General features: G+C 44.2%; 2 protein-coding genes across 2 annotated transcripts; both read left to right on the top strand.

The window, feature by feature from the left end:
- Positions 1–5,577: 5,577 nt before the first annotated feature.
- On the top strand, positions 5,578–11,085 carry mcm6 (minichromosome maintenance complex component 6). The gene is made up of 18 exons (XM_056391090.1): positions 5,578–5,806; positions 5,955–6,101; positions 6,291–6,401; positions 6,578–6,665; positions 6,769–6,930; positions 7,039–7,204; positions 7,296–7,444; positions 7,580–7,730; positions 7,821–7,962; positions 8,228–8,369; positions 8,452–8,559; positions 8,785–8,940; positions 9,034–9,162; positions 9,248–9,412; positions 9,756–9,879; positions 9,987–10,187; positions 10,281–10,420; positions 10,534–11,085. Exons 1-18 carry the CDS (start codon positions 5,709–5,711, stop codon positions 10,639–10,641), a joined length of 2,487 nt encoding a protein of 828 aa, XP_056247065.1. The 5' UTR covers positions 5,578–5,708; the 3' UTR covers positions 10,642–11,085.
- A 68-nt stretch (positions 11,086–11,153) lies between these two features.
- On the top strand, positions 11,154–12,689 carry si:ch73-71c20.5 (DUF4748 domain-containing protein). Its single transcript, XM_056391092.1, has 3 exons — positions 11,154–11,264; positions 11,510–11,768; positions 12,173–12,689. The coding sequence occupies exons 1-3, from the start codon at positions 11,222–11,224 to the stop codon at positions 12,339–12,341; spliced, it is 471 nt and encodes a 156-aa protein (XP_056247067.1). The 5' UTR covers positions 11,154–11,221; the 3' UTR covers positions 12,342–12,689.
- The last annotated feature ends 15 nt before the right edge of the window (positions 12,690–12,704 follow it).

Genomic DNA, 12,704 nt, shown 5'->3' with positions numbered 1-12,704 from the left:
TTTTTTATGAACTACGTTTCTTGCTTCCGAAGTGAAACAGTGTTAATTCCTGGCTTGCATGTTAACCACTCAACCACAGCCACACTCCCACCCTCATCAAGTCTCATTCTCAGATAGATATCAATAAAATCCAACTTACACTAATAATTTAGTCTTTAATCAACCAAGCTAATTAGTGGCATTTCAGCTTTATCACAGAAAACACATTGGAAAGGGGACAGGAAATGTGGAATAGGATCAAATGAATTTGGTCTCACACACACAGGGTTTAATTGCCAGTCAAGAGCTGCCAACTTCGCCACAGTTTACTACAATTGTAATTCATGTTTGATGTGTCTTGGGGGCAGAGTCTGTGATTCACAGATGCTGATTGTAAGGGAAAAGTGTTGAAATCAGTTGTTGGGTAGTTTGTGCCTTTAGTATTTACCACCATCAGTTTGTCTCCCTTTATATTGATTCATAATCACTCAGCCATCTGCCATCTGCACCCACTGATCCGGAGCATGAACGCGTTAAAGTCTGTCTGAAAAATGAAACTGCTTTATAAAAAGCGATAACCATCAAACATGTCAGTGTGTGTGTGTGTGTGTGTGGATGTGTTTGTGTCAGTGTTTTTAAGGTGCAGGGCAGATTTATGTTGATGATATAAACAGTTCGCTTCTTTTACGTGAGAGAGAAGGGAGCATGAGGGGGTCAGGAGGTCCATTTTTCCAGTACCTTAATATATACACACACACACACACACACACACACACACACACACACTGCTTCCCACATACCTACTTCCACTTGGAAGTGAGAGAAACAGAAGCTGGAAGTTTACTGTGTCCCGTTTCCTGGGGCAAAGAGGAGGAGGATGAAGAGGAGAGTTGTGAGAGAGAGACGAAAAGGAAGAATACAGTAACTCATTTCTACAATGGAGGGTTGACTCTGTTTTGCTGTGACTCACTGTGATCGTCATGGCAACTTTATCATCTGTTTATGTGGCTTTATACATAGAAATTATGTGGAGAAATATGTAGAATGAAAACTTACCTGTTACCTGTTCATGTGTTTCTCCCTCTCTCTCTCCTTCAGACATTCTCACACACATGCACGCACACACGCACGTGCGCACACACACACACACACACACACACACACACACACACACACTTTTCTTCTATTCATAGTGTATTCAAAACAGGAAAGACTTCCTGCAGCTCATTTTAGGAAAAACAAGCAGCTAAAACAATCAAACACCCGAGCAGCTCTGCGCTCACCAACACAGAGAGCGGCCACAGAGTAAATCAGCTTCACAACATTAAGACACTGAAGGCCACTCAGCTTTTAACCAGCTTTTATCAATAACCAGGCACGATGGTGATGTGCAAACATCACAGTAGATCACTACAGTATTAAAAACTGGGATGTTGTTAGTTTTTATGAAGGACACAAATTACAGATCATGACCATGACCCAATTTATTGATTTTTTTTCCAAGTTTTGAGTCTCAATAAAATGTGTTTTAGCAAACCCTACACCCTTTGTCGTGTTGTTGCTAATACAAAACACTAAAACTGAAAATAGCTACAAAAGACCAGAGAGACAAGACCAAATTAAGTACAGATGTTCAAGTTTAAAGTGAAACAACTATTGGATGTATTGCCATGAAGTTTGGTACGGATAAGGAATTGATGACCCCTCCCAGAGAGCAAAATAAATCATGTTATATTAGTATGTGGACCCTGTATCAGCCGTGACCATGCTTGTTTTCTTCTGGCCCAGAATTTAAGATGCTACTTCCACATCTGGACCAATTCTGGCGCAAACACAGAAAATCTTCCGACTGTCAGTCAATACCAGAGGAAAACAGCCGGACTCTGCCCAGATGTGAAAGTATATGGGCCAGACTCGGGCCGAGGATCCAGGCATATGTTGGGCCTTAAGTTTCATTCAATTTAGTTTTCATCTAGCGCCATCATTGGGCCATGGTTTATGATTTATACATGTAGAACTATAATGACATTACCATCAGTTGCAATTTGTGTGAAGTGCTAATTAGCAAATGTTAGCATGCTAAAATGCAAAACTAAGACGATGAACACGTTAAACTCTACACCTGCAGAATCTCATGATAGCATGTTCATTGTTTTTAGCATTTAGCTCAAAGCAGTACTGTCCTGAAATAGTCTCACAGAGCTGCTAGCATGGCTAACTGTTATATTGTATCAGCCGTGTCCTGAAAGACGTCGACCACACGTCTTCTAAATCAGGATGTTAGCAAGTTGAAGTTTTTACAGGAGAATTTACCATCTCATTTTTCATTAGCATGTTTGTGCAGTAAACCAAAGTCGTTGACGAGTTACAGGTACAGCACTGTAACATGTTTCTTTTCTTCTTATTACTCCAGCATTTTACATTTGATACACAATGAGGTTTAAGTTCTAACCTTAAGATTTATCTCAGAGTGTTTACACCCGTATTATTAGACAGTGTGGGCACATTTCTAGGTGACATTAAATAATTGGAGAGATCAACAGAAATTTAATTTAAGGCTCCATCTTCAATATTAGTTTTCATTAGTTTGCAAACGATACTGTCTAATATTTATGACCCTCAGACATCAACAAACACTTTGACCTTCCTGGTGATGCTCAGACAGATCTGTACTGCTCAGTGTTTACCTCTTGCTTTTTTCTGTTTGTTTGTTTTTTGCCTTCAGTCTGGTTTCCAGCAAGTGAAGCACCTGCTCGGCTGTGCCGGGGGCTTCTTACTGAGTTGCTGCTTGTCCTAAAATTGGGGGTTTGTGTATAAAAATCCCTGTAAGTCCTGCTGTGTTCACTCATTAGGGATGTGAACACCCATGAAGATGAATGTCAGCGCTTTAATCTCAGTCACGGTTTCATTTTGGGTCGAGTGTACGGGAGTGAACCACAAAAACAATGAAAATGTGTCACTGTCTGAATACAAATAAACCAGGAAACGGCTCTTTTTAAACCATCTCTCCTTTCTTCTCTTTCATATCCTGTTGCTCTTACACCTGTTTGTTCCTGCCGTCTTGTTTTTCACCTGTTTCACCACAGATCTGACACAATCAAAGTTTTAGTCTACCTGCACAAGCCGGTTTGGTGCCTGCTGCATGGTTACATAACACAATACTACAGACTATGTTTGATCTGCATCTACCTGCTGTCTGTGTGTCTGGATGCATGTATTATGACTCGTAGTAGCAGGAGTCATGGTACTACCAGTAGTGGAACATAACTATATTATTTTTCAGGCAAATATTAAAAATATAAAAATCCCTCCTCACCAACCATTATGACACTGATGCTCTTGTGGTGCATGTGTGTGTGTGTGTGTGTGTGTGTATTTAACGTACAGATGGTCAGGTTCCCTCGTCACACTCAGACAGGCTCAGCTTCCTGCCGCTGAACAATCGTGGGAAAACCAGAGGTCAAGACAAAAGGCGAAATAAAAAGGGAGAGAAAGACTGGGCTGCATCCAAATGGCCTGCGATAACTTCCTGCTTTGTTCCTGGTGGATTCATACAATGTGACAGGTGAAACCAATAGCCAGCCGGGAGTGTTTGTATTGACCTCAGCAGGTGGAGACGTGAGAATGATGTGGGAACAGAAATAGGAGTTAATGGAATAATAGAGAAGGAATCAGTTTAGCCTTGCAGATGGTCCTGGGACTTTTCTGTTTGCAGTTTGGAGGCACCTTCAATATTCCACATTGGCTGTCCTTTGGGTGCTGCAGATTTCTTCTATACTAATAGAAATCCTCCTATTATTACCCTTGAGCAAGGCACTGGCCTCAGACCTAGAGTAGCCCATAGTAGTACTATGGCCTCCAACTGCTCATAAGCAGGATTTCTTTCACCCCCTTCAATTTAAATTGTTTGTAAATGCTCAAAACTCATGCAGATGTGTTGGGCCTGAAGGTTCATTCTTAACCTTGGAAATGGAGTCAGAAAAAAATTCTTAATTCAAAGTCCCCTTACCAGATTTCTCTTGATGCTTTCAGCTGTATCTCATGGCTTTCATCAGTGGATGGGATTTTCTGGAACAAAAAAATATTCACGATAAATAAACTTAATTTATAATAAAGTGTATAGTAAATATAACAAAGACTTTCTACTTCACAATCAGATAAGAAGAAATTTCAAAATATATAAACTATTATGTCATACTGCCAATATTAATTATCTGTATTTATACACTAGTCGATTGACAAATACATTCATTAAAACATAAAACATTATAGTTTCATTATCATGTATTTATTAATGTATCATTTTTTAATCAACTGATTTTCTAATTGATATAACACATAACTGAGTATTGTAATGTACAAATAGCCCCCTGATGATTGCAGCCATTACAACTGTCAGTATATTACCGTGGTGAGTTGCTCTGTCTGTTTGTATTGATTACATCCTCCCCCAGTGGTCATTCACAGTCACTACACTACATGTTCAACAGTGCTTTACTTTCAGAAAACCTCCAGTTCAATTATCAGTGTGATGAGGCATGAGACAAAAACATTTTCCATCACAGGTTCCTTTGGACCCAGAATATACTCTGTGTGTGTGTGTGTGTGTGTGTGTGTGTGTGTGTGTGTGTGTGTGTGTGTGTGTGTGTGTGTGTGTAGCAGCACAGTTCAACAAAAGCAGTTTGTAATGACCTTTAATTTTACCTAGGCAGAAACTGGAACTGGGTTTAGGCGAGAAAGGCAAGTCAGGCACAAACAGATTCGGTAACGGGGAATCAGTCCAAGAAATGCTGGAGAGTCTTGCAAGAAGAAAAGCGACGAGCAATCTGGCAAAGAATGACTGTAAGGCTGGGGTTTGTGTACCGGCTGAGTGTAATCAGGAAGAAACTGTGTGACCAGGTGAATGGAGTTGGCTCGATGAGGTGGGAGTGGCTAACGCAGGGAGGTGCAGGAGAACAGGGTGAAAGGAAACTTGCTGACTGGGAGCTGGATGTTAATGCTGAAGGTGACCAGAGATGCAGAACTGTGGATTCTGGGTTTTTGTTGGTGACAGGGTAACTCCAACACAAATCTGCAGGAATGGCTCAGACCTTTCCTGCAGCACAGTCCAGCTTTTGTGCTGTCCATCCAAGGAGTCTGAAATTACATCAAAGGGTGCATGTCTGCTGTGTCATCTATCTTGACACTGATGGAGTTGACAGTTGAAGTGAATGGACAGAATCATGAGTGTTCACTGCCCTCCAGTGGCCACAGTGAGAAACTACAACACCACATTAGATATACAGTTTACTAACAGTTAATATTAATACGTAAATAATTATTGGTGATTACATGTATTATAGTAACATTAATTTAAACACTCTTAATTCTGTTAATTGAACCTGTGAAGAAAATCTGACGTAATAAGACAGATATGACCATTTTTTCCCCCTAAACTTTATTGAAGTTTGAAGCAGGAAGCGTACCGCGGGAAAAAGGAGAGGGGCTTTGCGTCAGTCTGCCTGTCCCACCCTCTGATTGGCTACAAGGCGGACGATATTTGCATAGCGTCACCGATTGGCCCGACAGCGGCGCGCCAAACGTCACGTGGTCTAGTTTTTTCGCGCGAAAGTGTTGCTCTGTTGTGAGGACTTCAGCGTGCCGTCGTGTCTGTGTCCGGAAAGCAGCGGCGCGGATCGATATAAGTTTTTCTGAATCTTTTTTTTATCGCAGTTTGACAGGTTTTCAGTATGGATGTTGCCACAGCAACCGCGGAAAATGCCGGGGAGATGGTGAAAGACGAGTTGGCCGAGAAATGCCAGAAGTTATTCCAGGCTTTCTTGGAGGAGTAAGTCTCTCAGCAGCGGGCTCCATTGTGTTGTTACCTCCGCTTTTATATATTGTTTGTCAGTAACTGTGAGGATCCGGAGCTGTGCTGATCGACGCCTCTTTGCGCTGTATTTATTATATTTCATTATTTCTGTGCCTCCGTGCAGATTTCAGACCGGGGATGGGGAGGTGAAGTATGTCCGTGAAGCCGAGGAGCTGATCAGGCCCGAGAGGAACACCCTGCTGGTGAGCTTCACAGACCTGGAGGGCTTCAACCAGGAGCTGGCCACCACCATCCAGGAGGAGTACTACAGGTGAGATCCCCACACTGGGAGCCTCGGTCTGAGCCCTTATTCATTTCTTTCCACTGTTATAGCTGCTGTTCTGATTTTTATAAATGCACTTGCATATTACACGATCCGTACTGGTGAATAAACTAATGTGGACTAACAGTCACGTGAGCGGTCTGCTGTGGATTAACATGGAGGTTTCTCTGTTTGCAGAGTGTATCCCTTCCTCTGTCGGGCCGTGCGCAACTTTGCTCGGGATCATGGGAATGTTCCTCTCAACAAAGAGTTCTACGTTGCCATCGAGGATCTTCCCACCAGACACAAGTAAGACCCATAACAAGCTTAAATCTGCTGCTGGGTTTTACTGTAAATCAGTTTTCTCTGGATTATACTCTGATTTCACATCCTGTAGTAGCCCCAGTAGAAGTTATATAGTTTATATATATATATATATATATATATATATGTTAAATATGAGCATTTTCCTGTGTGTAATCTAGAATCCGTGAGCTGTCCTCTGCACGTATCGGCGCCCTGGTGAGGATCAGTGGTCAGGTGGTGAGGACACACCCAGTACACCCTGAACTGGTAAGATGCTCCGCAGGTGCACTTAAATAAGTCAAATGTTGAGTGTGTGTGTGTGTGTGTGTGTTACAGTCTGGTCGTTATAATGACTTGTTTGTGGTTTCAGGTGAGCGGCACCTTCCTGTGCATGGACTGCCAGGCAGTCATCAAAGACGTCCCTCAGCAGTTCAAATACTCTCCCCCGACCATCTGCAGGAACCCTGTCTGCAACAACCGCTCCCGCTTCCACCTGGACACACACAAATCCAAGTTCATCGACTTCCAGAAGGTACCTATGAAGACTGTGTGTGTGTGTGTGTGTGTGTGTGTGTCTGTGCATGAATAGGAAGAAGGTGTGCAGATGAAAGTATAGTTCTCTGACTAACTCTGTGTTCAGGTGCGTATCCAGGAGACACAGGCGGAGCTGCCTCGTGGTTCAATCCCTCGCTCCCTGGAGATCGTCCTGAGAGCCGAGGCCGTGGAGACGGCTCAGGCCGGAGACCGCTGTGACTTCACCGGGTCCCTCATCGTCGTGCCGGACGTCTCTCAGCTCAGCACTCCTGGTATGGGTTTGACCAAACATTCAGCCTCCAAATTTTTGTTTTTGTTTGTTTTTGTTGACGTCTCACGACTGTATGGGTGTTCTTCCTCCAGGTGTGCGAGCAGAGACCAGTACCCGTGTAGCTGGAGGACCCCAGGGCTTTGAGTCTGAGGGTTTGAGAGGGCTGAAAGCTCTGGGAGTCAGAGAGCTGTCATACAGACTGGCCTTCTTGGCCTGTAACGTGGCCCCGACTAACCCCCGAGTAAGAGAGACACACACAGATAACATGCATGTATTTCCATAAAATAACACCAAACCTCTAAGAAGGGAGTCGTAAGAGGATAAGCTCCAAACAATCCTGGTGTTCAGTTTCACATGCATGTTTTCTTTGTTGCAGTTTGGTGGAAAGGAGCTGCGGGAGGAGGAGCAGACTGCAGAGAGCATCAAGAGCCAGATGACGGAGAAGGAGTGGGAGAAAGTGTTTGAGATGAGCCAGGACAAGAACCTGTACCACAACCTGTGCACCAGCCTCTTCCCCACCATCCACGGTCAGTGCTCGGACCCGTGTTGAACCTTCAGAGGGTATTAAAGCCGTGGATGTTGATTTTTAAATGTTGACAATGATTGGGGTTGGACAGGCAACGACGAGGTGAAACGCGGCATCCTGCTGATGCTGTTCGGCGGCGTCCCCAAGACGACCATGGAGGGAACGTCTCTGAGAGGAGACATCAACGTCTGCATCGTTGGAGACCCGAGTACTGCCAAGAGCCAGTTCCTCAAGTACGTAACACGAGCACATGGATTACTCACATGTTCACACCCGCCCAATCTATTCACTCTGATAAATACAAATGAATGTGTCACGATCTTTTGTCTAACTGTGGAGAATATTTCTGCCAATGGGTACTGTAGTTAAAATCCTGTCACAATTAGCTCTAACATTGTTGGTAATAACTACCAAATATAGAACTGGGTGTATTTACTCTTGTGGTCAGCTGTTGTTTGTAATGGTGATATATAAATGTGTGTGTGTGTGTGTGTGCAGGCACGTGGAGGAGTTCAGTCCCAGAGCAGTGTACACCAGCGGGAAAGCGAGCACCGCCGCAGGTCTGACAGCCGCCGTGGTCCGAGATGAGGAGTCCCACGAGTTCGTCATCGAGGCCGGAGCTCTGATGCTGGCTGACAATGTGAGTGTTACAGGTTATAAAGGGACAGCGAAGGACATTATTAAGGGTATTTACTGGTATTAATAGCTGTGTTTTCTTTCAGGGTGTATGTTGCATTGATGAGTTTGACAAGATGGACCTCAAGGACCAGGTGGCCATCCACGAAGCCATGGAGCAGCAGACCATCAGCATCACCAAGGCTGGAGTCAAGGTAACGGAGTCAGATCGGCCTCAGCCAGCATGACGCTCGATCACGTTACCACACAACTCAAGTGAATGTTGAACTTTAAAGACTCTTGTAAAGGTTTTCTAGTAAATTTTCTTGATGCGATTGAAGAAGTCCCTTTTTTTTAATTGGTGCCATTAAAACTGGACACTTCGATTACCCATGATTCCTTTCAGTAGAATAACTTGACTTTGTCTCCGCCTCCTCCAGGCCACCCTCAACGCACGCACATCCATCCTGGCTGCTGCCAACCCTGTCGGCGGGCGCTACGACCGCAGCAAGAGTCTGAAGCAGAACGTCAATCTGACGGCCCCCATCATGAGCCGCTTCGACCTCTTCTTCATCCTGGTGGACGACTGTAACGAGGTACGGACCGCAGTCTGTGCACAGTCTTTCTATAGTACTGTAGCAACCTAGTTTCTGACCTTGTCTAATGCTGTATCTGTGGGTGTATCCTAGGTGACGGACTACGCCATCGCCAGACGTATCGTGGACCTGCACTCCCGCGTGGAGGAGTCGGTGAACAGACTGTATTCTCTGGATGAGATCCGCAGATATCTGCTCTTTGCCAGGCAGTTCAAACCTAAGGTGAGTGTGTTCAGGAGTTTCTACCTGCTCTACCTGCTCCAGCTTTTATATATTCACTCACCTGTGCACACTTGTGCGTCTGTAGATCTCAAGCGAATCTGAGGAGTTCATCGTCGAGCAGTACAAGCGTCTCCGGCAGCGTGACGGCTCTGGCGGTGTGTCCAAGTCTGCCTGGAGGATAACGGTGCGGCAGCTGGAGAGCATGATCCGCCTGTCAGAGGGCATGGCGCGTATGCACTGCTGTGATGAGGTTAGTGCAACAATAACTTCCTGTTCAAAAAGCACAGACGGTCGACATGAAGTTTGACACACTGGATACAGGACAAAATGTGTCATACTACAGAATAAATCACTAAAAGTACATTTAAAACTGTGGAGATGCCACCAATCTGCATATCAGCTGTAATAACTTGACACAGGATCATATAATGAACCATATATCTTGCTTGAAACGATGTAATGTAACAACCACAGCTCATTCTTTAAAAAGAAAAATAATATTTTTAAGTGAAAGTGAAATAATGGTTAATGTAACTGAGGCATATCACATGGTACAGAATAGTGACCACTGACATTTCTCTTCATGTCTCCAGGTGCAGCCCAAACATGTGAAGGAAGCCTTCCGTCTTCTGAACAAATCCATCATCAGAGTGGAGACGCCCGACATCAACCTGGAGCAGGAGGATGAGCTGGAGGAGGAGGAGCAGCAGGAGGAAGGTACTGTCCCACAGTGAACACACACAGTCCCGGAGACAAATGTGTAAACGTGCAGAGGTTGTGACATAATTATAATTATACCATCTAACGTAAACTTGTATTTGCAGGAAACATCCCCAACGGTTTGAATGGAGTGAATGGCCATGTGGATGGTGTTAATGGCATTAATGGCCACGTTAATGGGCATGTCAATGGTGTGAACGGCCACGCTGAGCCTGGCAGCCAGAAACCGTCTCTCCGCCTGTCTTTCCCCGAGTACAAACGCATCTCCAACCTGCTCGTCCTGCATCTGCGTAGAGCGGAGGAGGGTAAGAAGTGTTCTCCTTCCTACTGTCTGCCTCTCTATCTACTTTTATGATTACAGTGTTTTTTAAATCTCACGTTTTCACTGTTCCCTGCAGCTGAGGAAGAGGAGGAGCTGAAGAAAAGTGCGGTGGTGAACTGGTATCTGAAGGAGATCGAGTCAGAGATCGACTCGGAGGAGGAGCTCGTCAATAAGAAGGGGCTGATAGAGAAGGTCATCCACAGGCTGGTGCACTATGTGAGTCCACTCCTCAGAAATACAACCGCTGTTTTTAAACCAGCAGAAAAAACACGACTCATTTTAAACTGAGTGTGGTTGGCATGACTGACAATGTGCGTCTGTTTCCCCAGGATCACATCCTTATCGAGCTGTCTCAGGCGGGGCTGAAGGGCTCAGAGTCTGAGAGCCCAGAGGAAGGTGTCCTGGTCGTCAACCCCAACTACATCCTGGAAGATTAAACTCTTTTTCTCCACACTCGCAGCTTCCATGACTTTTGATATTAAACCCTGTCAATAAAGTTGATGTTCTAGGTGTTGGATATGAATGCTCATATGTAATGCATACATAATAGTAGCACTGGAGATGCTATTAGACTTGTTTTTTGAGTTTATCATCTCTACTGTAAAAAGATTAGATTCTGGGGCTCTTAAAGAAAAAACATTTTTTACTTCGTCAAACTGACTATTGTAAATATGCTGCTATTTTTTTCCAGTTGTTTGCTGGCTTCTGTTTGTTTGACTGAGGGAACTGCCCTGAATTGTGTACTTGCTATTTGTTATTGTAACTATATATTAGAGGCATACACTGCAGCTTTACCTCCGTGGTTTCAAGTTTTGTCTTTTTGTAAAATTATGAGATGTTGAAAAATGTTGGTTGAATAAATAAAATGTTGTTGACATAAACACACGAATCTGTTTGGACTGTTTTTAGTCATTTCCTGTAGTTCACAGAAGTGCCGCGTTAGTATTGTCCACTAGGTGGCAGCAGCTTTGCTGAGAAATATCACTGCGCATGCGCAACTGACGTTATTCAACAAACATGGCGGCGTGCTACGTGAGAGCAGTCAGGACAGCACTGAAAGGTAAAACAAACATTGATGTTACGTGTTCTGTAAACGGTGTGTTTTAATAACATTAATATTTAAATAACCGTCGACTGAGGCTGTGGCGGAGTCGTTTGTGTAAATGACGTCATATATAACGCGACTTGATATTGATTCTGAACAGCACAGGTGAATGTTCCTGTGAATCAGCGCTCATTAACCTGGTCTCAGAGGGGACTCGAGTCTCATCACTGAAGGATAAAGTGCTCTCTCCCTCCTGCTAGGTCTACACCTTGTTCCTGGCCGGTGGCTCCTCACGCAGAGCGGCCAAACCCCGGCAGTGTGTCGGTGTTCGCGGACGCTACACGTCTCCTCTGCCGCCTCTCTGAGCAGCTCCAAGACAGAGCCACAGAGGAGCAGCAGCACAGACAACAGGAGAGCCAGGGAGGAGGAGGAGGAGGAGGAGGAGGAGGAGGATGAAGATGCGGAGTACATCCCCAAGAGGAAGGCAAAGAACCCCATGGTGAAGATTGGCTATGCTTGGTGAGTCTCCTCTCTCCTGTCTAACTAAATAACTCTTAAATGAGTCACAGTGAGCCAAAACAACACATAGCAACTCCTATGGAAATCTAGTGGCAGCATCAATACTAGCGGTATTAGCTAGTTATTGTTTACTCATGATTTGATTGCGTCATGCACAAAAAAAAGTTCTTACCCACAGGGATATCTAAAATACAGTTGTGGTGGTGTCAGGTTTGCCAGACAAGAATATAACGTCCTACATAAAACTTCCCATTGCAAACAGTGAACTTTGTCTCCTGTCACATGCTCTACTGCTCTTCAATCTACCACGACAGACAATCCCTTCCTAAAACACACCTTAACACAGTTTCTGTACACTCATGGATCTGTGTAACTTCATGTCTTTCTCTCTCGCCTCCGACCAGGATGATAGGCCTCCCCACAGGCATCATCAGCTTCATCCTGGCCAAGAGAGAAGTGGACAAAAACCGACTGAAGCAGCTGAAGATTCGACAGAGGATGCAAAATTCAAACGAGGGAGACTACGAAGGCAGTCGTTACCGCCGTCACACAGATGTTAACCTGGACCAATAAAGTTCATGATTGGCTGTGATGATTTGCACCGTATCCTGAATGTCAGACTGAGACAGTGAATCCTGCACTACTGCCCAAGGACAGAAGAGATGTCAACTCCATGAGCGTTGAAACACGCTCTGTGAGACACTCTGGGCAACTGTTTCTTCTAAAAGTGGACACAGGAAATCTGGGAAGGAACATGTCCATGACAAAACCTTCCACCAGGACAGTTTTTTTTTTTTTCTTCTTTCTCATGAACATGAGAATGAAAAAATATGGAGAATGACCATATATGTGTTGGCCATGATGATCTACAAGAAAAAAAATAAATAGAGGAAACAAATAAAAGCATATATTTATAAATCACTTCCTGTTTAAATG

This window comes from Seriola aureovittata, chromosome 12 (genome assembly GCF_021018895.1).
Source record: "Seriola aureovittata isolate HTS-2021-v1 ecotype China chromosome 12, ASM2101889v1, whole genome shotgun sequence".
NCBI classification, from domain to species: Eukaryota; Metazoa; Chordata; class Actinopteri; order Carangiformes; family Carangidae; genus Seriola; species Seriola aureovittata.
This window is presented reverse-complemented; position numbering and strand designations above follow the sequence as displayed.